Consider the following 27,422-nt stretch of genomic DNA (forward strand, 5'->3'; position numbering starts at 1 on the left):
ACGTTCATTATGCACCTCCTGCTTTCTGAGCATTGAATTCAACACAAGGAGGATGGAGACAGCCAGACACCATCCTTGTCCCTTTTTTCCAGAGATGAATCTCCTTTCTTTTCCCTGTCCTTCTCATTCCTCTCCTTGTCTCTCCAGAAATATGTGAAGTGTTCAGGGAAGATACTGTCAGGATTGGAAAGAGGGCTCACCACCAATTCCATCTTTTCCTTCTTCAAATGCTGACATCTGGAATCAGGAAGTCACCTTAACTTATATTATTTCACTTAGCTGGAAATATCCATTCTTTTCTCCCATTCCTTACCTATTCAAATCCTACCTGTAATTCAAGGCCAAGTTCAAGTCCTGCACCCTCCAAAAATATCTCCCAGGATACTTCCGGGATCTATTTATTTAATTTTTCCATTTCTCTGAACCCCTGCAGTTCAACCTAAGGACCACATAGGTATGTACAAGATTCAAGTACTTATTCAGTTAGTTTCACAAGTCTGAACTGGGTTTTCCTAAACAGATGAGCTTATTCCTTTTTCATATCCTCAACAGACTCTAGCCTAGTGCTGGGCATGCAGTAGGCACACAATAAACCAAATCTTTTTGATTGTTTGCCCACCCTGAGGTGAGGATTTGAGGGAGGGAGTGCTGTTTTATTTATCTCTATATCTCTAGCACCAACCTAGTATTTGGCACATAGCAGGCACTTGATAGACTATTAAGTTGCAAAGGGTAATGCTTGTGAAAATGCCTTGAGGAGTGCTTAGCACACAGTTGGTGCTCAGGCAAGGTTTATTGACTTAGAGTTCATGAAAGTATGGTAGAACTTCTGCTGACAGCATGTCACTGTGGCTGGGTAATCTTTAAGGACTTACCATTTCATTTAATTTCTTTAAAATGGGTTTCTCCATGGGCTCAGCAAAGGAGTTATATAGGACACTAGGAAAAAAAACAATTTAAAGGTTTATACAGAATCATATCTGCCAGTTAATAACCACCCCTAGGAGCCACCTGAGAATCCAGCCACAGGCTGGCCATGCCCACCAGGGTGCCCTCGCTCACCTGAGCTCTCCAGAAAATGAGACGCCGGCATGGCTCACTTGAGCATAGCAGTCTTGGAGCTTCAGGATAGGGTGACCAAAGTCATTTCGGGTCAGGACAACTATACCAGTGAAATAGACCCCAGAGAGAAACAGGTCAGCTGCTCCTGTGTCTTGGCTATTGAGAGAAAAAATACAAGGTTACCCAAGCCTGAGCAGGGGTGGAGATGGATCTTGTTCCTCTGAATCTACGCCCATAGGAGGGGTTACCCATAGGCTCTAAGCCCCAGGAGGGCAGGAACATCATCACCTCTGGATTCCTAGCACTTACAACAGATAGGAGTGGAGCTGAATGGATACTTACTGAACAAATGAAGTAATAAATATGTGAATGGTGACAGGTCTAGGGACCTTGCAGGTATTTCACCCTGAGTGCTCTGGCCCCCATCATGGTTAGGCATGTTTTAATATTAACCACAATTCATATATGAAGCTTGTTTGGAGGGAGATCACAGGGGTAAAGTGGCCACAGCTTATTTAGGAGGGGCAGCTAGATGGGAAGGCGACACTTAGATGTCGTCTGTGAACTCCTTGATGGAGTCCATCTCCAGGCCCCAGGATTTACCTTGTGGCCTGACACAGAATAAGCACTCAATCTGTGGTTGATAAGTCAGCAAAGAAATGAATAATACATGAGTCTCTGCTTCTTATGAGGCAAAATGTCATTTTTCTACTGTCTACAAGACTAGACTTCTTGAGAGGGAGATGAGTGGTATTCAGTACCATTTGCAAACGGATGCAGTGGGCACTCAATAAATGGATGTTGAATGACCAAATGGGTGAATGAATGTATTATCCTGGGGCATCAACCAAGGCAAACTTAAACATTACACCCAGGATAGTGACTTGCACATAGTAGGCAGTTTGTAAGTGTACCTTGAATTAGATCCTTTCTTTCTATAGAAGAGTGCAAAGGCCTTTTGGTAGAGGAAGAATTGGGCTCAAGCTGACAACCCTCGTCCAATCTCCTTATGAGATAGGCAGGCTTATTTCTCAGCAGTTGCGCTTACAGTTAGGGAAGCATGTTCAAAGACTAGCTCAAGGTCAGATGGTGATTCACTGGGACTCTGAAATGTTAAGCTCATGTCCATGCCTCTAACAATCAGGGACTTCTAGCTGTTAGGAAATCTTAAATGGCACATTGATCAGTGGCTCTGCCACTGATACTTTTCAGGCCCCTCTCCCTTGTCCCCAGAAAAGCTATTCTGTTTTAAATCTCTCCTTGAAGAATGTACTTGAGAAAGATGATTAATATTAGATAGTTAGAACAGGAAAAAGGAGTCCAAAATAGTGGTGGTTAAAAGACAAAGAAAGGAAAAAGCCCGCAAAAATAGAACAGAGTAAGGTCTGAGGACCAGAGTGAAAACATCAAGTGAAACAAACAGCCCTCCTGGCTAGCTCAATTTACATAGGGCAGGCTCACGGGGAGCAGAAAAAACATAAAAAGAGGAGCCAAAATTGGGCCTCTCTCTTCTCTTCTCTTCGCTTCTTTTGGGTCATCCCACCCTCACACCTTGAGGATGTATTTTCCTTTGCTTGCCAAATAAAACTGAGCTGTAACCGAGCTGTAACACAGGTCTGCCATTTAAACTGAGCTGTAACCAAGCTGTAACATCGGTCCATCCGTCGCTTCAAATTTTTGCTATGGCGAGACAGAACTGAGGAAATTACACACTCCAGATGGTAAAGCATCTGACTACAATGCGAGAGACCCAGGTTCGATCCCTGGGTTGGGAAGATCCTCTGGAGAAGGAAATGGCAACCCACTCCAGTACTCTTGCCTGGAAAATCCCATGGATGGAGGAGCATGTAGGCTACAGTCCATGGGGTCACAAAGAGTCAGACATGACTGAACGACTTCACTTTCACTTTCTTTCCAGACAGTTAATGACTGAAGGAAAGAAGCCTAATGTCAAATGCATTGGCAGACATGTACACTTTTGATTTTTTGCTCTGTTTCCCCCCAAAATAGCAGACTTTTCAGTGGAATACTCACAAAAGTGGAGACTTGACTTCCCAGTCTGTGCTGATGTTGGTAGTTCCATGGTTGGTCAGGGCCCTGATTCCAACACCAGGAACAAAGGTGAGTGAAGTATTTGGAAATGAAAAGGCTTTGATTTTTATGCTGTAAAACAAGAAACAGAAGAATTAGTGCAACTCTTGTAGCTCATATTTCAGTAAGGCAAAACCCAAAATGCAGTTGTAGAACTCCTGAGAGGAACAGGCAGTTGTGAATTCCTATAGAGGAAGGGGGCTTCCCTGGTGGCTCAGATGGTAAAGAATCCACTTGCAATGCAGGAGACTCCAGTTCAATCGCTGGGTCTGGAAGATTCCCCTGGAGAAGTGACTGGCAACCCACTCCAGTGCTCTTGCCTGGACAATCCCATGGACTGAGGAGCCTGGTGGGCTACAGTCTACAGGGTCGCAAAGAGTTGGACATGACTGAGTGACTAACACTTGCTTGCTTGTAGGTAGAGGAAGGACCCTCAGGTCTGTACTTCAGCCTCAGGGCACTGCTTCCTAATTCCCTTCAGACCCTTGGCAGGAAGCCCCTTGTATCTATTGGAGGGAGAAATGAGCAGGTTTAGAAGCAAATTCACAAGTAATCAGTCTCCTTCTTTAGTTTCTCTAAAGACAGAACATTGCCATCAGGATCTTTCCCCTCAGCTGTTCCAGTGTTTCTCAACAGGGGGAACATTCATATTTTCGATGGGACAACTATTTTTTGTAGAGGACTGTTGGCAGGGTATTTGGCATATGTACCAACTAAATGCCAATAGTTCCCCCTCCCTCACAATCATCAGGACAGTAAACATTCTGCCTTCCTTCCAAATGTCCTCTTATGTGGACAGTATCTTCCCTAGTTGAGAAACTTACTTTAGAGCATGAACTCCCCCTAAGGATTCTCTGAGTGGTCACCAGTCACACAGGTAATTAGAGGCAGTAGGTGGCAGGCAACAGACATAGTTTGATGGCCATGTGCCTTATGATAAGTTATGATTATGACCATTGATTGAGCAATCGCTACCTGCTTAGGTACTGGAGTGAGCACTTTACATGCATTAGCTCATCTTAACCCTCCCCATAATCCTAGGAGGCCACTGTTGATTTTGTAATCTGCCATTCAGTGATGAAAAGATTAGAAACTTGGCTGAAGTCACATATAAGTGGTAGAACCAGACCTGGAAGCCTCCATCTGTCATGAGGCCTCTTAACCACTAAGCTATAGCACTACTGCTGCTGCTGCTAAGTCGCTTCAGTCGTGTCCAACTCTGTGCGACCCTATAGACAGCAGCCTACCAGGCTCCGCCGTCCCTAGGATTCTCCAGGCAAGAATACTGGAGTGGGTTGCCATTTCCTTCTCCAGTGCATGAAAGGGAAAAGTTAAAGTGAAGTCGCTCAGTCGTGTCCGACTCTTAGCGACCCCATGGACTATAGCCTACCAGGCTCCTCCGTCCATGGGATTTTCCAGGCAAGAGTACTGGAGTGGGGTGCCATTGCTATAGCACTACAGGTATCATGCAAAGGACACTCGGCTTGGAGCCAAATTTTCTGCTAGCTGTGTGGCTTTAGCAAAGACACTTAAACTCTTCCAGTCAATCACTTAAAAGAAGAGTGTCTCATGGGAAGGTTGGGAAGACAAATAAGATCATCTGTATATAACTGTTGCACAGGAGAAAGCATTGTTATGAACTAAGATTAGGGAAAATTTTTAAATGTGACAGTCAAAAAGAAATGATTATTCACTATTTCCTCTTTTTGACATCTTTTCCTATCTATTCTCTGTCAAATGTCCTGAGTATCACTGTGGAAAGATGATGGTAGAGACTATTGTATCTTGGAAATATTTTCATTTTGATACATATAGGTCTAACACATTCTTTGTAATTGCTACAGAGTAATCCAAGCTGTGGATTAAAAAAAAAAATCATTGCTTTGTGTTTGGACATTTAGGATGTTTGCCTATCTCTGTATTATAGACAATGCCACAGTGAACATCCTCATTCATGCTGTTTGTGTATATGCTTCTCTAGGGAAGAGAAGTGGAATTGTTGGGTCAAAAAGCACACCTAAAAATATCTTTGCAAATCATCTCCTAAAATGGCACTGACTGATAGAAATACAATGTGAACCATATATGTAGTTTAACATTATCAAGTAATATTAAAAAGGGAAATATCATTTTAACATGTAACCAATATATGAGATACCTTATTTTCCTTTTTAGAAAATAAGCCTTCAAAATATGAAATGCTTTATACTCATAATGTACTTCAATCTATATACTGAATTTTCATCAAAAAATTGTTTTTGTTATTGTTTAGTCGCTCAGTCATGTCCAACTCTTTGCAACCCCATGGACTATAGCCCATCAGGCTCCTCTGTCCATGGAATTCTCCAGGCAAGAATACTGGAGTGGGTTGCCATTCCCTTCTCCAGGGGATCTTCCTGATCCAGGAATTGGACCTGGGTCTCATGCATTGCAAGTGGATTCTTTACTGTTTGAGCCACCAGGGAAGCCCTTCATCAAAAATAATTGACTGTATTTAGAGTTGATAAACTTTTCAGCTGAAAAAATTAAAAAATACAGTTCTCAGTTGTTCCAGTCATATCTTAAGGGCTCAATAGTCAAATGAGGCCAGCAGCTCCTGTTTGGATAGCCAGATCTGAAATTATTGTCCCAGTTTATCTGCTCCCACTAGCAATGCATGAGAATACCTGTTTCTCCTCATCTTTAACTTCACTTTATATTGTGGGAATCACCCTGGATTTTTCTGCTGTGGCATTATCATCAGTGTAGTTAAATCATTACTTTTGTAAATATATATTTAATGCTCATCTCTCTCACTGAACACTAAGAGCATATCTGTGTCATTCTCTGAAGTATATCCTATACCTAGAACAAAGCTTTAATACACCGTAGGTGCCCAACAAACCCTTGTTGGATGGCTGTGGTGGTGGTTTAGTCGCTAAGTAGTGTCCGACTCTTTGCAACCCCATGGACTGTAGCCGGCCAGGCTCCTCTGTCCATGGGATTCTCCAGGCAAGGATACTGGAGTGGGTTGCCATTGAATGACTAACTGTAGAACATCTGCGATATTAGAGGCAACTGAGGCCAGAGGTAGAGTTAAGGATGGGAGAGGAGAAAAATATAAGACAGTTGTATTCTGATGTGGGGCTTCAACAGGATTCTTCCACTGCTTTATTAGAGCTTATTATTCATGAGACAAAAACGAACCCCTATTTCATCTAAGTCACTCTCATTTTCTGTTATATACAGCCAAATCTTATTCCTAATTCGTGCTACCACACATAGATACCCCAGGGAAATGAAAGATCTCTGTTTTAAACTTTCTAGTCTCATTTCAAAACACCTGATGATTGTTAAAGATTATCAGTTACATCTCAAAGGAAACTCGCCAATCAATGCCCTGAACTGGTTTCAGCCTAAGTGCAAGAGCAGCGTCTGTGTCAAGGAAATCTAGACGTGTCCGAAAGTTGTCTCTGCCTCATTGCCATGCTAAGATCTCCACCCACAGCAGGTGGACTTGTACCTCGCTAGGCACAAATAGTGCTGGGTGCAAGGCACTGTGCGTGCAGCACTGTTCCTGAAAATCTCTGCCCTTTCCCCCAGTTTCTGATGTTGCACCTGCCTCCTATCTACCCCTTAAGAGTCCCCCACTTTCCTCCCATGGGGAGAATGTGTCTTCAGAGCGCAGGCTCTCCTCCTCCATTCCTTGATTGATGAATAAAATTTCTGCTCTGCTTTGCTGAACTGGTCTCAGCTGACATGAGCAGCACTGGGCAAGAGAAGGACCCAGTTGGGGTCCCCTCAATGTAAGAGGGAGGGTAACAGCAGAACCTTAAAACTCTATGCTGGGCGAAAGAAGGATCTGGATCAATGTGGCAATTCTGTTGTTCTTACATTGATGGTCTTACACTATCATTAAGTCTATCAAAATAATCCATGTTCAGCAGCTTCAGATTCTATGAAGTATCTTCACATTTGTTATAACATCTGACTTTTACTGTTTACTGATTTTGACATTTGACTTAATTGCTGTAATGTGGTAGAAAAGATTGTAACTGCCACCAGAATTCTTCTTAGGAAAAGCAGTTTACTGGAGAGAAAATTACTTGGAAAAGCAGTTAGGAAGATTCTTTGGTACTCAGGAGTGGGTGGAACTGCTACGCGTGAAAGCAGAGGAAGAAACTTACATTGCTCCAGAGAAGGAGGGGAGGTCTAGAGAGCAAGAGGGCAGAAGGCCATGTGCCTTATAACCCATTCCTATGACCTCTAACGTCTTGACTAAATTTTACGAAAGTAAGATAAGACTTGATGAGAGTAGATTATGAAACTGAGATTGAACCCTGCATCCAGGTTTATGGCGATAAGCAATGGAATGAACAATAATTTCATTTAGAATCCTGGGGACAAGGTGGCCACAGCTGGCATCTACACTCAGTTACAATTCTCATTTTAGGGATGAGGAGAGGACATTGAGACTCCGAGCAGATGTGTCAGGGGCGCACAACGAGCATGCAACAGAGATGTGACTTGGAACCACGTGTTCTGACCCAAATACCACACGCTCAGTCAGCTCCATGACCCCTCTTGCTTGGGTGCGTCATCTGATAAGCCTGTCACCAAAGGTTGGTTAACTTCTCCTCTGTTCTGGTGTTACACCAGGACTCATGGTGGCATAGCCACAACCTTGAGATTTTAAAGATTAATTTCACTGCTAAAAATGCTCTTATCTTTTACTTACTTGGTAAAATTGTAGTTCACATAATCGATTTTCAGAAATTCAAGAGACTCAGAACCTTTTAAATCTGGAAGCTTTCTTTCCTTGGCCATTTGTTCAACCATCTCCATTCCAGCTTGAACAGCTGTGAAGCAATCAAAGAAAATGATTATTTTTTAATTAAAAATTTTAATTGGACTTTTTAAACTGTTTATTTGGTTTTTATGGTCACGCCATGTGGCACATGGGATCTTAGCTTCCCAACTAGGGATCAAACCTAAGTCCTCTGCATTGGAAGTACAGAGCCTTAACCACAGGATTGCCAGGGAAGCCCCAGAAAATGTTTATTGATAAAAAAGATATAATGGCATAATATCATTAAACACATAAGTGAAATTTATTAAGTAAAATCATGCTCCTAGATACTTAGAAAACAAGATTCTTACAAGGTGGATATTATTGTCCCTACTTTGTAGAAGAAAACACTAGTCCTCAGAGAGGCTAATGAAATTGTCCAAGACCCCAGAGCTAACAGCATGAGAGTATGTTAACACAAGACAGTGTCAGGAAAAATGTAAAGTGTCATTATTATCTTGTTTTGCAGATAAAGAAACTGAGCCTCAAAGAAGTTAATTCTTGCCTAAGTCACACAGTTAAGAACTGGGGGAGACCATAGTCAAATCTGGGCAATTTGACTCCAGAATTTGTGCCTGATGGCCAGTTCCAGAAAATTATATTACACTATCTTCTTTCTCTCCCAGATTCTTTAAATTCAGGAATTTCGGATCTGAGAGCCTCGGACTATTAGGAATTCTTTAACCCCCTAAAATTCTAATAAAATATTGTGAGGTGTGCGTGTGTGTGTCCATCTAATTTTTCAGGGGAGACAGTTCACATTTTCATCTGATTCTCAAAGGACACCAGCACCCCCCAAAATTGAGTAACTACTGCTTTTGTTTAATTCTGGAATAAGCCCATCTTTATATAATAACACCACAGAACATGCTTCCCTGAGCTTGTGGAGAAATAGTGCCCTCCTGCCCATCAGAACGCTTGAGAAAAGTAATTCACTCAATAACGAAGAATGATCTTTTCATTTTAACCTTCTCAAGGAGGAAGCTTTGTTTTCACTCCTTTCATTTTAGCTTAAGCTCATTTCTACTTGTTCTATTCTTGTTGGAAATTAAGAAGAGCAGATTTATCCTCTATAATACTGTGAATAACATTGTAATATGGAGATATAAAGACAGAGGTAAAGGATAGAAAGATGGAACCAAAAGCACTCGCAGACAGCTTAGGTTTGAATCTCAACACTTTGGCTCACTAGCTTGCATGACTCTGCAAGTTACAAAATCTCCCGGTCCTTCACTTTCCTCATCTATAACATGGGGATGTTAGCAACTGTGGAGGTGTCTGTTCACACATGTGAAAATAAAGTAGGTAACCTTCATTGGGCATTTGCTATTGCAAGATTCTGTTCCAAGTGCTTTATACCCTCTAAGATGTTCACTGTGTATGCATGTGCAGGGGAAAGAGAGGTGGGGGGTGGAATACGAGTCTGTAGCTGTATTTAGATATGCCTATTGTCAAGAGGGTTATTTTTCAAGCAACGCTTTCCCCTCAGCCTTCTTAACATCTCTGGATCAGCCCACTGCCGAGCTTGTCTCAGTCATGAGATACCCCAGTATGAGCTTCTGGATTTGGGTCAAAGACTCCACTTGGGAGGTGAGTACAGCCTGGCTTCTGAAAGCATCCAACTCACCGTAGTCCAGGGCCCGCTGAGTAGCCCTCGCCTTGATTCCAGGGTAAATGGCCTGAGCAGATGAGATGTAGAGATTCCACAGGAGGAAACATCCCCAGAGGACTTGGACTTGGACTTGGGCCATCTTTGTACACATCTGCAACTAGCCAACATTTAGAGTTCCTTTATTATGCTTTCTCCTTAGCCAATCCAACCTAGCATTTCTAGGTTTTCTTATTTTCATTGCTTAGTTCCAGAACTCACTCACTCACCCCAACCATCCATCCATCCATTCATCCATCCATCCATATAACCATCCATCCAGTGATCATTTATTGAACACACCAGAATGTGTTCAGGTGCTGAAGATGTAGAGATGACCCATGTGTGACCTCTGACCTTTGCTTTCCACAGAATAGTGGGTGAATCAGACATAAACATACAGATGATTGTAACACAGTAAGATAAAATGCAATGCAATACAAGAGTCTTACAATAAATGTAACAACTTGGATATGTCTTGGGAAGGATATGCTTTGGATATGGAAGTGGGATGGAGGAATTCTTGAGTTCTAGAACAAATGAGTCAGAAGTTTGGAAAGGTGGCCTCAGTGGATGTGAGACAACCGCTTATCTGCTTTAAAATCCTTGTTGACTCTCCTTTGCCCACAGGACAAACAGGTTTAAGCTCTTAGCATGGCAATCAAGGCTTTTCATAACTGACTCCAGACTTCTTCCATGCTCCTGATCCTCCTCTCCTATCTAAGTGGGGGTAGTGTTCTGAACTGTCCACACTGAGCTATTTGCTATTCTTCAATTTGTCAGTTCTCTCACGATTGAGGGTTTTGTCTTTAACCCTCCCAATATAAACATACATGCACATACATCTCTTTCTGTCTCTCTACCTTTGGGTCACATACCCACATCTGTCTGGTGAATGCATCCTCCAGGGCCAGCTCCACAGTTCCTTCTGGGAAAACTTCCCTCACCAGGCCATTTTGGGCTCTTTGCTCTCTCCTCTGTGCTTCCACCCCACTTTGTACAACACACAAGCATCCATCTGGGCATTTGACACACGATGAACCTGCAGGCAGGCTCATGTCTTCCACCACTGTACCTCCAACTACTGCACCAGCCAGTATCACTTCACACGGACAATTACAACTGCCTCCTCACTAATCTCTCTGCTTCCCTTGTCCCCTTCTGGCTATTCTTCACACCAGAGTGGGCTTTTTAAAATAAAAGTCAGATCTTGTCACCTCTGCCCCCGTCCTGTTAAAGCCTTCCAGTGGTTCCTCATCTTACTCAGCATAAAATCCAAAGCCCTTCTACCAACTGCAAGGCCCTGCCTTGCCCTCCTCCTTGACTTTCCTTCATAAACACACCTGGTTCATCTGGACTCAGCCCCACTGGCTGACTTGATCTTTTTTGATCACTCTAAGCAGCCTGGATCTCAGGTCTTTACACCTGTTGTTCCCTCTGCCTGGCAGAGTCACCTTCCAGAAACCACGTGGCTGGGCCTCTCACTTTCTTCAGGTATTTCGAACGTTATCTCAGTGAAGCCTTTCCTAACCTGTCTAAATGAAACACACGTCCCCATGACCCCGATATTCCCCAGGCCTCCCTTGCTGCATTTTTCTCCAAAGCACTAGTCATCACCTAGCATAGTTTCCAGTTACTTGTTTATTTTCTGTCTCTCCTACTAGAATTTTAAGGCTTCACGGAGAAGGGCTTCATCATTTCAGCACCTTGAACAGTGACTGGCACCCAGTAAGCAAATATTGATTGAATGAATGAATGGCTTGTCTCTTCCTTGAGACCATGAAGTGGGCCAGGCATGCCTTTGGAGGTCCCAAAGTACTCTGTACAGTCCTTGATTTTCATATGTACAGTCCTGCGTTGTGAGTGCCTTGTCTGTCTTACTTCTATAATTCCAGAGTCTAGTATAATACCTGGCACATAGAAGACACATGAGAAAACTTACTAAACATCTTCTCCAAGGAGAAAGACCACATCTTATTCACTGTTATCTTGCTAGTGCTTGACACAGACCAAATGTTCAATGTACACTTACTGAATTAATGGATTCAATGAATTAACTTCACTCCATTTTCTTGATGAATGAATCAGAGGTAGCAACAACATCAGTGATACAGGTTTCTTCTGATGACAGTGGAGTGAGTAATGCATTTACAGGTCTTGTTTCTAGTTCTGGGAGTTTACAAGCTGGGGGACCTGTCATTCCTGTATTCACACAGATACCCACGGAGTTAACACATAAACATGAAACAAGTCAGGAAAGCACTTGAGGGGGTGGTCAGGGAAGAGGAAGTTGTAGGAGCTGTGTATTTAGACAGAGAGAGGAGTCAGGCCAGTTGGGGCAGGGAAGGACCCCAGAGGGGCTGGGATTCAGGAGCAGTCCAGATGAAGGGCAAGGTCACTGTAAGAGGTGTGTGTGGTGTGTGTGGTGTGTGTGTGTGAGAGAGAGAGAGAGAGAGTATCTGTGCTTGGCCAAGATAAACAAAGGACTTCCCTGTAGCTCAAGTGGTGAAGAATCTGTCTGCGATGCAGGAGACAGGGTTCAAGACTTGGGTCGGGAGGGTCCTTTGGAGAAGGGAATGGCAATCCACTCCAGTATTTTTGCCTGGAGAATTCCATGGACAGAGAAGCTTGGCAGGCTACAGTTCGTGGGGGTGCAAAGAGTCGGACACGACTTGGTGACTGAACAACAACAAAGAAAACAAACATTTGTGTGTGCCCTCGGGTAAGGCCATAGAAGTGGGAATGTGATGAAGTAGACAAAGGGAAGTTCCAGAGAATTTACTTGAAAGGAGCACAGCAGTCTGACCAGGGGAGGGAGTGTCTGAGTAGGGCTACTGCTGGCTTATGTTGGGCTTTCGTGTGAAATGAGAAAGGGTGCCCTCTGGAGATATACCAGCCTCTGTGGGACCAGCAGAGAATGTTCCAGGAAAACCCCACACTAGCGTATCCAGCTTGGTGGCAGAGAAAGGCCTGTTCCTCTCACCCCTGGGGCTGACATTCTGTCCAGTGCACAAGCTGCCCCACTCATGCAATGGGCTTATGCTCAGATTGATAAATACTCATAGGGGGCATTTTGCTAGAAGGCCATGAGATCGAGAATTAGAGTCTTGATTTGTTTGTTCTGTAGTGCATAAATCCACCTTCAGGTATAAGAGGCTGGTTCAGTCAACCTGCTTACATTTGTCAGCTGATCTGTATATCTCTTGTCCAGAGAAGTCCTCAAACTCACCCCACTGTTGTTGTTGTTTCACTAAGTCACGTCTGACTCTTTGTGACCTCATGGACTGTAGCCCACCAGGCTCCTCTGTCCATGGGATTCTCCCGGCAAGAACACTGGACTGGGTTGCCGTTTCCTTCTCCAGGGGATCTTCCCAACCCAGGGATCAAACCTGCGTCTGCTTCATTGCAGGAGGATTCTTTACCATTGAGCCACCAAGGAAGCCCCAAACTCACCTCATATTTCCTGATTAATACCCACACTTAGGCTGTTGCCCTTTACTTAGGCCTACAGAAAGTCTGTGCATCCTTAAGGTTCATTGTAAACACAGCCTTCTTTCTGAAACCATTTATTACTTCTCTAAGCTAATCTCATTTCCTTCTGAACCCTCAGTCAAAATATATATTTATTCATGTGCCTATGTTTCCTTTTTTTACTTATTGTCTGTCTCCTCTATCAGAATATAAGTGCCATGAGGGCAAAGGCCTTGTTCTGGTTTGGAGGTTTCAAAGCCTGGCTCCCTCAGTGTCTTGGATACAGTGAGTGACTGATAAGTACTGATAGAGGGAATCGATGAATCATAAGCAAAGAAATAGCCTTTGTTTTCTCCTTGAATATGACATACCTTATGCTTCTAAGAACACACTCAAGAGAACCCCCTGCTCATGTGAGCCAGGTGCCAAAATGTCCAAAAGAGCAAAGTGATCCCAGCAGAGAGTTGAACACAACATAGATGTCCCCAGCAGAATGCACACACACTGAGGTTTATACACACAGTGGAATATTATATAGCAGTGAAGATGGATACCTCTAGCCACAAACAACTAAAAGGAATAGGATTTATTTCACTCTACATTTTATTATAGCTCTTTGCAGAGGTGGTTAAATCATTTATACACTAGCAGTTCATATTCATCCATTAGAACAGATGCTGGCCACAGTTCTAAAGCAGGGCTGGGGAGGTTAGGTCCTGGATCATGGGTGGGACAGAGGAAGTCTTGGAGGAGTGGCCAGTGTCGGTATACTGGGGGGTGGGGTGGGGGACCCAGAGTAGTGACTATTTGCTATTAGATACTGAGGTATTTCAATATTTTAAAACTGCTATGACTTTATGCACTCAGTGTGGTGTCTCAGCTGTATAGAACTGGTCTTGGTAGTAAAGGACAAGCTACAGAAAGAAAATGGACAGTGCAGGGGGCAGGGCCAGGGGTGCAGCTTGAGGAAGATTAGGGTGAAGACAACACTAAGGAAAGCACAGAGGAACAAGAGTGAGAGCCAAGGAGAAGGAATTCTGGTAGGAGAGAAGGGTCTCTCTGGTCAAGCAATGAGTAATCTGAGGGTTGGGGGAAATATGAGGAGTGGGATAAATGAGTGTGAGGCTCTCCATGTTCTAGGAGACAGGATGATATCAACAGCATCTTATACTTAGGGTGGATGCAGGAGTTAGGTCTAGTCAGACACTACTGAGCGACTGAACACGCATAGCATGCCATCTATCCTAGGCCTTCCTTGACCCTTTAGCTATCCTGGGAGTGGTCCAGGGGTCCTTGAGAGAGGGATAGGTAGAGATGGATGGGACAATGGGAGTAAGAGGAACACCCCTGGGGCTTAGATTAGTGGCTATTTACCAACTGGTATAGAAGTATGTCCACATTTTAACAAAGGATGAGGCCAAACTGATGCGTAGTCATGTTAATATCACTGTAGGCAAAGAATTGTAAGTGGATGAGTCATGCCTAGGCAGGCATAAGAGAGTTTTTTTTTAATTGAAGTATCCTTGATTTACAATACTGTGTGCAAAGCAATTCAGTTATGTACATATGTGCATATATCTGTATGTTTGCTCAGTTGCTTCAGTTGTGTCCAACTCTTTGCAACCCCATGGACTGTATATATATATCACATGTATATATATATATATATGATATATATATCATACACAGACACACACACACACACAGATGCACACACATATATATATGTGCATGCTGTGCCAATGCAGGAGATGCAGGTTCAATCTCTGGGTCGGGAAGATCCTCTGGAGAAGGGCATGACTACCCACTCCAGTATTCTTGCCGGGAAAATCCCACGGACAGAGGAGCCTGGCAGACTATAGCCCATGGGGTCACAAAGAGTCAGACATGACTTAGCATCTGAGCATGAGCATATATGTATATGGTTATTTTCTATTATAGGTTATTATAAGAGAGGGATTTTTAAAATTAATTTATTTTTAAATTGGATGATAATTGCTTCACAAAATTTTGTTGTTTTCTGCCAAACATCAACATGAATCAGCCTTAAGTATATATATGTCCCCTCCCAGAGAGGGATTCTTTAAATGAGGAAAAGATTTCATAATAGTGGAAAGAAATGAATGTTAGACCAAAAAGTCTATACCCATTAGACGTATGCAAAGTAAAGTAGAAATTATATCTGCCTGGTATATAGTAGGACCTCAATAAATATTTGCTAACTTACTAACCAACTGGCTTACAAGATTTTGGTTAGCTAAGGAAAGTTCTAGAAAAGGTTGAAAACAATGAGAAAACCAAACCATCATATAAATAGCTCTCCGTTTCTACAGTGAAAAACCACAATAAAACAAAGCAGAGATATTACTTGTGAATGGAAGAGCAATTAAAATCATAAATTTATATTTCTTCACCATTCACAAAACCCACAACAACACTAGTATACTTCTGCCATTTTAGACAGGTGGACACAGAGGCTTAGAGAGTTCAAATGACCTGTTCAAGATCCCAGAGTAAGTCAGACTCTTGGGAATCAAATCTGTTCTTCTGGCTCCTAATTCTAGTGTTTATGATTTTTTTTTTCATTTAATGACTTGATAGTACTACACTTTTCATTTTAATCTGGGAATTTTAAATAGGGGTAGCTTGATGCCATCGTTTATAGGGAAAGATTCATTAAATGTCTGGAAATTTTCAAGTATCAAAGTGCAAATCCATTTGTATTTTCTTAGGCACAAATGGAGTTTTAAATTTCCTTCCAGCAGCCAAAAAACCTGTTTTCACTTCTTGGTTCAAGGAAGTTTCTGAAGTGGTCTACTTTGACCGAGATTCAGGAACTCAAAGCTGCATATAGAAAACACATATTTTTCCTCTCAAAATTTTATGAGTAAATAAAATTACTGGGCTACAAAGGGATAGATTGTATGTAACTTTCAGTTGAATTGTTTGGTTAGGATGATAATTTATGGGCAGGGGAGGAACAGAACCTTGTCAAACAAGGAGATGACTCCTAAAAGGTTAGGTAATTTGGCTGACAAGTAAGGACAGGGTGAGTTGCCTGTTAAAAGAAGGGATCCGGGATGATTTAAAAACCTGCCAGCAAGTTACCTGTTTTGTTGCTTCTGAGGAATTCTTCTTTCCAGTACTCAAAATCTCAGAAGGCATTACATTTCCATAGCAATGTCCAGACAGAATAACACTTCTAAATTAAATGGCTTTTGCCTGAGCCATTCTGACGACTAGAAAAAAGAAAACTCACATACAACTTAGGAAAGTTCTTAAAAATATCAACTTACCATTACTGCTCATGAAGGAGAGCTGTGGCAGACTCTGGAAAAATTAAAATGTGTGTTGAGTGAATGAAATGTGTAGCCTTTAAAATAGAGACAAAGTTTGAGAAATTAAGTTCAATTGGTTTAAAGAAGCCTAGTTTATAAGAATATTCTAACCTAATGGTTAAGACAGATAATAAAATTGGTAAGAAGTTTAAATCAACAGGTATGGAATATAGGCAGACTTGAAAAATATTTCAAGGGATTCAGCCCACACATTTGATTTTATACCAAGATCTCTAATAACAAGGGCCTTGAAAATTTACCCAAGTCTCCCCACCCCCGTCCCCTCAAACTCCGTACTTAACACAAAAGAGTTACAAAATTCAGGTAGATGGGAAGGCTGTTTGCTCAGCAGGATCCAGGTCACTGTTGTGGTTTAAGACCTGATCCCAAAGCACAGATAACATTGCAGTTCCTTAGTCTTAACCACACCAGTCGAGAGACAAGTTAGAATTTTCTGCCACTGTGCTGGGTTCCCTACTGGAATGGAGGCAAAAATAGAAGTCCAAACTATTGAGCCCCACTTTTGAAGGACGCAGAACTAAACCTGTAGTCTAAACCAACTCTCATTTCTTTCTTAGAGCTGTTCACAGTTTTCTGGGTGGGCTGAGTGACGTAAAGAAATAAAGCATAGAAAAACCTAGGCAGACCAAAAGAATTCAGGATATATGACAGCTGGCTGTTCAAGGTGTCCTACCAGATCTGGGTCATCTCCAGCAAGAGGGTAGTTCCCGTTGGGACACTGTGCACTGGCAGAGACTTGAAGGTGGTTCAAGATTCAAGTTGGTTCAATCTTGGTTCAAGATTCTTACCTCAAGAAGAGGAAGTATCCAAAACCAGGGAGCACCTTCAGTTCCCTCTGCCTTTGAAGTAGATGTGTTCTCCACTGGAGCCTTGAACTCATCTGCTGCAAAGATGATAATTAAGTCTGAATCATCTAGTGTTGAATCTTATTAAAAAGCCTCTTTCAAAATGTGATACATAATTGCTTCACTTCAATTACCCAACGACATGAAGACATGAATGAACACTTCAGTCTCTACCTAGATGAGCAGACAATGCCACCTATGCAATAATTATCTCCCTCACACACACACACACACACACACACACACACCCACGTGTGTGCATGTGCATACATACATACATCTTGAGAAATTATTATGGCTACTTTACCAGAAAGCTTCAGAATTCCAGTATATTTTAAAAAGGTGTTCAGTTGTATTGAATTGGAAGAGGAAGACTTTTCCTTTCTGGGAGAGTAAGCTGGTTTCCCTCGGTCAGGCCGCCTGCACTGAATGGTGCCACTACTGCCAAGAATACCTTCTGGACTTTCGGTGGATCAGATTCATTCTGAAAGCATGAGGCTTGATAACCAGGCCAACCTAGTTACCATCTTTATCTTTCAGGGTCAGATCACAGAAAGAGTCTCTAACTATCGGCTCCTTTTTCAGATTATTAATGACTTTCACTCCCAGCATTTTTCTGAAGTCAGTTTAGGTGGGTTCATCAACTATTTTGGAACTTGGTATCTATAGTCTCTAAACCCCATTCTCCACTCCCATCCCCCATGTTTTAGTCACTGCACTTTAGATGGCCAGGAATCTGCTTACATGAAGCATCTAAGGTCTTAAATTTACAATTTAAGATGGGGTGATCCACTGTTCTGGTTTACCCAGGACACAGGATTTTCAGTACTAAAACCAGGACAGTTCAGGAAAACTAGGAAGAACAACAGGTATGTTTGCTTGGCATTATCTATACTTCTAAAAGCTTTTAAGTTTCTCATCTAGCACAGCTCCAGTTATAGGTACCTGTTTAACTTCAGTTTTCCTAGGGGTAAAGTGGGAATAAAAATAGCATCTACCTTAATAGGTGCTGGTGAAAAAAAGATGTTGATAGCTGTCTTAGTCTGTTCAGGCTGCTATAATAAAGTTTCACAAGCCAGTCTAAGCTCAGCTAAATGTATAAGCTAAGACATAGCTTATAAACAACAAATCTGTTGCTCACTGTTCTGGAATTGGGAAGTTCACAATCAAGGAGCCAGCATAGTTATGTCTTGGTTAGGACTCTGTTGCTCAGCAGGATCCAGGTCACTGTTGTGGTTTAAGATCTGGTTCACAGCTAGATTCTTTTGGCTGTGTTCTCACAGGGTGGAAGGAGTTAAGAACAGTTTTGGAGCCTCTTTTAGAAGAAATGAATTCCCCAAGTGCTACCTACTAATAACATCACCTTTGGGGTTAAGATTTCAGCATATGAATTTTGAAGGGACACAAATATTCAGACCATAGCAGTAACCTAGGAGAACATGCTTTTGAATTGTAAAGTGCTGTAATATCTTTATTCATTGGTATGTGGTCATATCAATGGTGATAGGAGCCTGAAGATACTCTCCTCATAGGATCAGTTATTGCCTGTCATCATAGACTCGTTCATTCATTAAATCCACAAATATTGGGCACCTACTATGTACAAGTTCCTTTCACTAAAAAAGACAGAATCATGTCCACATGGAGTTTATCTTCTAGCGGGTGGAGATGTAAAACAAACAGGCAAACAAGAAGACAAACCAAAATGGGTAGACTGTGATGTGCTAGGGGGGAAATAAAGGAATGTAGTTGGGGGAGGGGGTGGTCTTGTAATTGGTAGGGTGATGCAACTGAGGTTCTTCGTCTGTTAGGATGGCTCAGGAAGGTTTCTCAGAGGAGGTGTATCTGAGTTGAGATCTGAGCATTAGAAGCCAGACAGCAAAAGCCCTGAAGGGATTGGGTGGAGGGAATAGCCAAGGTGGGCCAGTGTGTCTGGAATGCAGTAAGGGCAGAAATGATGATATTAGACATCTAAATGGCTACGTCAGGTGGGTAGTTGGAGTTCCCATGAAAGGTCGATTAGAAATATGAATTTCCGAGTCATCATCCTCGAGATGGAATTAAATCTGTAGAAGTGGTGAGGTCATCTGATAGGAGGAGCATGGGGTCATTTCAGGCGTTACACAGATAAACACATGAAATTGTATTGTATTGCATTAATTTTAGTGCATTATAAAGAAACCAAGAACCAGACATGGAAGAAGATAAATGAGATAATACATTATATGGGAAAAAAATTTATCAAGTACCTGTGAATATTTCTTTCCTTCCTGCTGAATCTTCCCTTAGTGGCAGCATTGTCGTCTCTCCTCTTCTGTCCCTCTTCTCTGTCTCTGGTCTCTCTTTCCCCTACCTCCCCTGCAGTTTCTTACCTCTGCCTTCATTTCCTGCTTCCCCCAACCCCAACCCAGTCTTTCCCATCCTCATTCCTTGTTTCTATCAGGAAGACTTAGATCTTGATTAGCCTCCTATTTGCATCATCAGACCCATTAACCAGCCGCATAAGACTCTGCTCCACTTAAAAGCAAGCTGAAGATTGTAAAATACAAATAATTGTATTTTTTCTGATGTAAATATTAATCTTTCTTTTTGGCACAAAATACTGAAAATCTAACTCAAATCAGTGTTGTGAATCCTGGGATTTTTGGCACAGGATTTGGAGAGAAGTCTTGGGAAGCATGGCCTGGATGAAGGAGAGGAGAGAGGATGTGAAATGCAGGGAGGGGGAACCCCATCCTGCAGTCCTTGTGGTTCTGGGCTCACACAGACTTGCCCTGCCCACCCCAACTCTGGGAACTTGGACAATTTACTGATTTCCTTTGAGTCTCAGAGAATCTTCTATAAAAGTGGTTATCACATTTACTTTGAAAAGTCATTATGAGAATTAAACTAAGTGAGATAGCATATGTTAAAGTTTTTCCTTCACTGTCGATAATTTAGATGCCCTTTACTTGTATTTTCTCTATTATTTTCAATTAATAATTTAAAAGATGTTTTAAACAACAAGTCTCAGAGACTCTTCTATAAAAATGGTTATCACATTTACTTTGAAAAGTCATTATGAGAATTAAACTAAGTGAGATAGCATATGTTAAAGTTTTTCCTTCACTGTCGATAATTTAGATGCCCTTTACTTGTATTTTCTCTATTATTTTCAATTAATAATTTAAAAGATGTTTTAAACAACTTTTACTTTGTAGTAGTGTACAGAGTTTAATGTTCATGATATTTATATATTTTTTTTACATTTATCCTCTACTCAGTTCAGTTCATGTCGCTCAGTCGTGTCCGACTCTTTACGACCCAATGAATTGCAGCATGTCAGGCCTCCCCATCCATCACCGACTCCCGGAGCTTACCCAAACCCACGACCATCAAGTCGGTGATGCCATCCAACCATCTCATCCTCTGTCGTCCCCTTCTCCTCCTGCCCTCAATCCTTCCCAGCATCAGGGTATTTTCCAATGAGTTAACTCTTCGCATGAGGTGGCCAAAGTATTGGAGTTTCAGCTTCAACATCAGTCCTTCCAATGGACAACCAGGACTGATCTCCTTTAGGATGGACTGGTTGGATCTTCTTGCAGTCCAAGGGACTCTCAAGACTCTTCTCCAACACCACAGTTCAAAAGCATCAATTCTTCGGCGCTCAGCTTTCTTCACCGTCCAACTTTCACATCCATACATGACCACTGGAAAAACCATAGCCTTGATTAGATGGACCTTTGTTGGCAAAGTAATGTCTCTGCTTTTTAATATGCTATCTAGGTTGGTCATAACCTTCCTTTCGATATTAATAAAAATTTCCCCTTTAGATAGCTTCCCCTTTTAAACAAATTTATATACACTTGAAGAATTGGGTTGATTTATGAAGTAAATAATAGTACAGCTCATGTGTGATGTGGAATAATTTTGGAAAAACAGTCTCAGACACTTGGAGTTTAAGACATGAAGATAAAAGAGTACAGCTGGTCTGTTTTTATTTTATTTGTAAGGGGCCTTAGACATTACCTCAAGCCTTCTTTTCTGTTGGAAAAATCATTTCCTGGTGATTTACAAAATTCATCATTAAAAACAACAAAAGCCAGCAATTATTTGTAAGGGGCCTTAGACATTACCTCAAGCCTTCTTTTCTGTTGGAAAAATCATTTCCTGGTGATTTACAAAATTCATCATTAAAAACAACAAAAGCCAGCAACATGATATCCAAATATCCAGTTTCATTATTTATTTTAGTCTTCCAGATTTAACTAAGGATTTTCTGGGAATTCCTACTTATCCAGCCTACCTATAATGACAGTTGAGAATGCAAGACTAGTTTGGTTGGTTTTCAGTCAATAAGTAATGTCTAACTCTTTGTGATCCCATGGACTGCAGCATGCCAGGTTCCTCCATCCTCCACTATCTCCCAGATAGTCCATTGAGTCAGTGATGCTATCTAACCATCTCATTCTGTCGTGCCTTTCTCCTGCCTTCTAATTTTCCTAGCATCAAGGTCTTTTCCAACTAGTTGGCTCTTTGCATCAGGTGGCCAAAAGTACTGGAGCTTCAGCTTCAGTATCAGTCCTTCCAGTGAATATGCAGGATTGATTTCCTTTGGGATTGAGTGGTTTGATCTTCTTGCAGTCCAAGAGACTCTCAAGAGTTTTCTTCAACCCCACAGTTGGAAAGCATCAATTCTTCAGTGCTCAGCTCTCTTTATGGTCCAACTCTCACATCTGTACATAACTACTGGAAAAACCATAGCTTTTACTATATGGACTTTTGCCAGCAAAGTGATGTCTTTGCTTTCTAATATGCTGTGTAGGTTTGTCATAGCTTTCCTTCCAAGGAGCAAGAGTCCTTTAATCTCATAGCTGCAGTCACCATTCACAGTGATTTTGGAGCCCGAGAAAATAAAAACTGTCACTGCTTCCACTTTTTCTCCTTCTATTTGTCATGAAGTAATGGGACTGGATGTCATATCTTAGTTTTTTGAATATTGAGTTTCAAGCCAGCTTTTTCACTCTCCTCTTTCACTTTCATCAAGAGGCTCTTTAGTTCCTCTTCACCTTCTTCCATTAGAGTGGTATCATCTGCATATCTGAGGTTGTTGATATTTCTCCTGGCAATCTTCATTCCAGCTTGGCATTTGGCATGATGTACTCTGCATATAAGTCAAATAAGCAAGGTGACAATATACAGCCTTGTTGTACTCTTTTCCCAATTTTGAACCAGTCCACTGTTCTATGTCCAGTTCTAATTGTTGCTTCTTGACCTACATGCAGGTTTCTCAGGAGACAGGTAAGGTGATCTGGTATTCCCATCTCTTTAAGAATGTTCCACAGTTGTTTTGATCCACACAGTTAAAGGCTTTAACATAGTCAATGAAGCAGAAGTAGATGTTTTTCTGGAATTCCCTTGCTTTTTCTATGATCCAGCAGTTGTTGGGAATTTGATCTCTGGTTCTTGTGCTTTTTCTAAACCCAGTTTATCCATCTGAAAGTCCTCAGTTTACATACTGCTAAAGCCTAGCTTGAAGGATTTTGAGCATAACCTTGTTAGCATGTGAAATGAGTGCAACTGTGTGGTAGTTTGACATTCTTTGGCATTGCCCTTCTTTGGTGAAGGAAATGGCAACCCACTCCAGTAATCTGCCTGGAAAATTCCATGGATAGAGGAGCCTGTGGGCTACAGTCCATGGGGTCGAAAAGAGTCGGACATGACTGAACGACTTTACTTTCATTTTTCACTTTTCTCTGGGATTGGACTGAAAACTGAACTTTTCCAGGCCTGTGACTACTGCTGAGTTTTAAAATTTGCTGGCATATTGAGTTCAGCACTTTAACAGCAACATCTTTTACGATTTTTAATAGTGCAGGAATTCTGGAATTCTGCCACCTCCACTAGCCTTGTTCATAGTAATGCTTCCTAAGGCCCACTTGACTTCACACTCTAAGATGTGTGGCTCTAGGTGAATGAGCACACCATTGTGGTTATCGGGGTCATTAAGACTTTTCTTACATAGCTCTTTTGTGGACTCTTGCCACATTTTCTTAATCTCTTCTGTTTCTGTTAGGTCCTTACTGTTTCTGTTCTCTATTGTGCCCATCCTTGCATGAAATCTTCCCCTGACATCTCCAATTTTCTTGAAGAGATTTCTATCTGGTCTTTCCCATTCTTCTATTTCTTTGCATTGTTCGTTTAAGGAGACCTTCTTATCTCTCCTTGCTATTTCCTGGAACTCTGCATTCAGTTGGGTGTATGTTTTCCTTTCTCCCTTGCCTTTTGTTTCTCTCTTTCCTTAGCTATTCGTAAAGCCTCCTCAGACAACCACTTTGCCTTCTTCTATTTCTTTTTCTTTGGGATGGTTTTGGTCACTGCCTACTGTTATTTCACTTATGAATGGCTGACAGTATATTAGTCTCTGCAGATCAAGAGACACCTTTAATTAACACTCCAAAATAAAAATAAAAATCAACAAGCTAGAATCTTCATTAAAGAAAGATGTCAAAAAAAGAGAAAGATGTCAAGATACAAGAACGGATCATCCTAGTTCTTGGTTTCTAGAATGTCTGGGCTATTCCCATATAGAAAGAAGTTATTTGAATATAAGACTGTTTTTGAGCTTGGAAACAAATTATGTTATTTTTTGTAGGAAACAAAAGTGGGAGGAAACAGGGATTCTGTGTGTGTGTGTGTGTGTGTGTGTGTGTGTGTGTGTGTGTGTATGTGATGAAGCAGATAAAGCAGTTTTAGGACAAAGGACACTTTGACTTCCCCATTCCCCAACACTTTGTGTTGGTAAAATCTGGTTAAAAGGAAACCCTGAAGAGCTATATAAGAGGTAGAGAAAAATGAGAGTTAACATTTATTGAATGCTTGGTACTCTATGGGGCTTCCCAGGTGGTAATAGTGGTAAAGAACCTGCCTGCTAATGCAGGAGACATAAGAGACATGAGTTCTATTCCTGGGTTGGGACAATCCCTTGCAGGAGGGCATGGCAACCCAGTCCAGTATTCTTGCCTGGAGAACCCCATGGACAGAGGAGCCTGGTGGGCTACAGCCCATAGGGTCGCACAGAGTCGGATACGACTGAAGCAAATAAGCACGCACGTACAGGCACCATTTATATACGAACTCATTAAATCCCCACCAAAGCTATTTGAGCTTATATAATATTATCTCCATTTTATAGATGAGGAGACTGAGAGGTTAAGTAATTTTGCCTAGTCTTAGGCATCACAGCTAGATTGTGGAGCCAGGATTCAGGACCCAGGTGTTCTGCTTTTGGGAGTCTCTGAACCACTATGGTTAAGATTACTTCTGTGGTTAAGTTGCATCTGGGAGGCTCTTAACCCCTGTGCTAAGCTGCCTTTTTTAGGTAGGTCACAAAAGGACAAGCCATAGTCTAGTGGATGTGGAAGGTGAGGAGAGAAGGATACTGTTGCTAGGCAGCACATCCGGTTTTTCCAGCTGCTAATTGAATCTGTGTGAGTAACACAGATATGTATGTTTGTTTGAAATTGCTAGTTTGTTTCTAACCAGAGGAAGCTGCCTGGAATTAGTGTGGCTCTGGAAGGGCTAGGGAGACATCTAGCAGAATCACCCAATTGCCTGACAGCACATCTCCTTCCCTTCCCAGCTCAGTCCCAGGCCACATTCCCCTGTTGTCCATGTGATAACATTTCTGGGTGGACACTGATGACTGACTCAGACCACAGTCTCTCCCACCAATCACACTTTGGAATGGTTTATGGCAGTGACTTCCTGCTGATTTTGAAAAATAAACAAACCCACTCACCCAGTAACCCTTACTTACTGTTTATTTGAAAGGGAGTTACTTTTTATTTTTGCAGCTCAAAATGAATTTAACTTCATGCTAAAATTTAAATGTACATTCATATAACTCTTTAAAATATTTATTATTTTTTGGTCACACTGCACAGCATGTGAGATCTTAGCTCCCTGACCAGGGATCGAACCTGCGCATCCTGCATTGGAAGGGCAGAGTCTTAGCAACTGGTCGGCCAGGAAAGCCTTGTAATTCATATAAGTTTTATGAGACACTCTAAAGGGTGAGAACTATCAATATGTAGATTAAAGCTCAAGATTCAGGAAAATGGATTAGATTTGTAAGGAAATATTGAAACTAAGGCCAATCTGACTTTTTCTTGTAGAGACAGAATGCAGATCTTACTTTTCCAAATAAATATATCAAGACCTCTGAGATAAGCATGGATATCCTTATGTCATATCTTGAATCTTGCTTAACCAGCCCTCACATTGGAGGTGGGATCTGAGTGTTGTTGAAGATGGATAAGACCTGCCTTTTCCCCCTGAGAAACTCACAGCCTCAGACTAGAGAAAGCCTGGTACACAAATAATTGCACTACAATGGGATGGAAAACATTAAAAAGGACGTTCCAAGTGCTTTTGGAGCAAAAGGAAGGGGCAACACACTCTGCTCAAAAGGAGGATAGAAAAGGTATTCTAGGTACCAGGATCAGCATGTGTAAAAGCTCAGAGGCAAACTGACTTCGTGGGAGACGGGGTCAACGGAAGTGGGGGAGGCTTTCTGGAATACGGCAGTGTGGGTATTCTTTAGGGGTCACTGGGCAGATTGAAGAAAGGGGTTTCTACCTAGATTATAAAGGGTTTTTGTCATGCACAGAAATTTGAGTTATGTCCAGAAAACTAAAGGATACTCAAGAAAACAAACAGCCCAGTTAGAAGTGGGCAGAAGATCTGAACAGATACCATCACTAGAGAAGATATATAGGTGGCATGTAAGCATATAAAAAGATGCTCAGCATTGTCATTGAAAACTGCAGATTTAAACAGTGAGATACAACTATGCACCTTTTAGGACGGCTAAGATTAAAAAAACAAACAGTTGACAATACAAACTGATGGTGAGAATACAAAGCAGTAGGAAGTCTCATTCATTGCCGATGGGAATGAAAAATGTTTTCCACTTCGGAAAAGTTTGGCACTTACAAAACTAAACCTAGGAGAAAAAAGAAATGCCTCTATGGTGGAGAAGTCATGTGGTCAGAATCTAACACCAAACGTCATCGTGATATGATGTGATGATGATAGTGCTTTACCTCAGTGGTCTTCTTCCTAGAAACACATTACCTCAGTCATGATATTTTCATAAGAAGATACCAGACAAATTGTCATTGATGGACACTCTGCCAGATACCTGATTAATAATCCTCAAAACTGTCAAGGTCATAAAAAACAAGGAAAGTCTAAGAAACCATCACAAATGAGAGGAACTTAGGGGGCATGACCACTAAATGTAAGGTGACACCCTGGACAGAATCCTGGGACAGAAAGAATGAGAAAAAATAGAACAGGAAAAAAAACGAGAAATCTGAATTAAGTATGAATTTTAGTTAATAGAAGTATCTATATTGGTCCATTAATTGTGACAAATCTATTATACTAATCTGTTAATAAAAGGAAAATTGGATAAGTCTTCACAATAATTCTATAAATCTAAAACTATTCTGAAATAAAAATTTTATTTTAAAAAAGCCTAGAATGTAAGAAAAAGAATGTCTATATGTGTATAACTAAGTTATAGCAGAGGTGACACACTATTGTAAATCAACTATACTCCCCCCCCCCAAAAAAAAGCTTACAGGGAGCCAGTGAATGAATTCCAATAGTGACATCATCCTTTTGTAATATTCTATAAAATGGCCCATTAAAAAAATGTAAATTTCGGAACTCTTTGAAAACTGCAGTGACTTTTGCTTGCAGACATTAAGGTGACATCCTGCAAAACAGAAAAACAAATTCTCAATGAGGAAGACAGTTGAGAGAAGGGGTATATAATATTCTCATGGAACTTTGAGGTTTGGAGGATTGTCCTCTAGAGCACCTTACATCTTGGTTGTGCCTTGGAGATGCTCTGGTTGTGTTCCAGGCCCCTCCTACACTCCTGTGGTTGGATTACTTCCTCCACCCCAGTGGTTACACTTTATTGTGCAAAGGATTTAGGCAAAGATCTCACGTGGATTAGTTTTCTGTTGTTGTCTTAAGAAATTACCACAAACTTCACGGATTAGAACAAAACCCAAAAGGTATCATCTCACTGAATCTTTACAGCATACTCATTTGATATATTT

At 41.5% G+C, this 27,422-nt stretch overlaps 1 protein-coding gene across 19 annotated transcripts in view; it reads right to left on the minus strand.

Annotated features, from left to right (window-relative positions):
• The window catches only part of BPIFC (BPI fold containing family C), a 53,864-nt gene that overhangs the window by 23,147 nt on the left and 3,295 nt on the right, over positions 1–27,422 (minus strand). For 7 of the 19 annotated variants that reach the window (XR_014082349.1, XR_014082348.1, XR_014082347.1 and 4 more), the window contains exons 2-9: positions 26,934–27,070; positions 20,664–20,993; positions 17,248–17,342; positions 9,609–9,750; positions 7,871–7,991; positions 3,097–3,225; positions 1,063–1,218; positions 876–939 (exon numbers count right to left, since the gene is read on the minus strand). Coding sequence is in view for 14 of the 19 variants with exons in the window: in XM_081591351.1 (XP_081447477.1) it covers positions 876–939; positions 1,063–1,218; positions 3,097–3,225; positions 7,871–7,991; positions 9,609–9,750; positions 17,248–17,342; positions 20,664–20,988 (1,032 nt within the window). In the remaining 5 variants the exon portion in view is untranslated. Of the gene's footprint in view, positions 1–875; positions 940–1,062; positions 1,219–3,096; positions 3,226–7,870; positions 7,992–9,608; positions 9,751–11,661; positions 12,309–12,612; positions 12,857–16,396; positions 16,431–17,247; positions 17,441–17,611; positions 17,803–18,445; positions 18,746–19,553; positions 19,988–20,663; positions 20,994–26,933; positions 27,071–27,422 lie in introns of those variants that run through there. The other 12 variants (XR_014082351.1, XM_081591355.1, XM_081591356.1 and 9 more) reach the window with 8 other exon arrangements.

The sequence above is a fragment of the Giraffa tippelskirchi genome, chromosome 4, assembly GCF_054371585.1.
Source record: "Giraffa tippelskirchi isolate mGirTip1 chromosome 4, T2T-mGirTip1v1.2.pri, whole genome shotgun sequence".
NCBI classification, from domain to species: domain Eukaryota; kingdom Metazoa; phylum Chordata; class Mammalia; order Artiodactyla; family Giraffidae; genus Giraffa; species Giraffa tippelskirchi.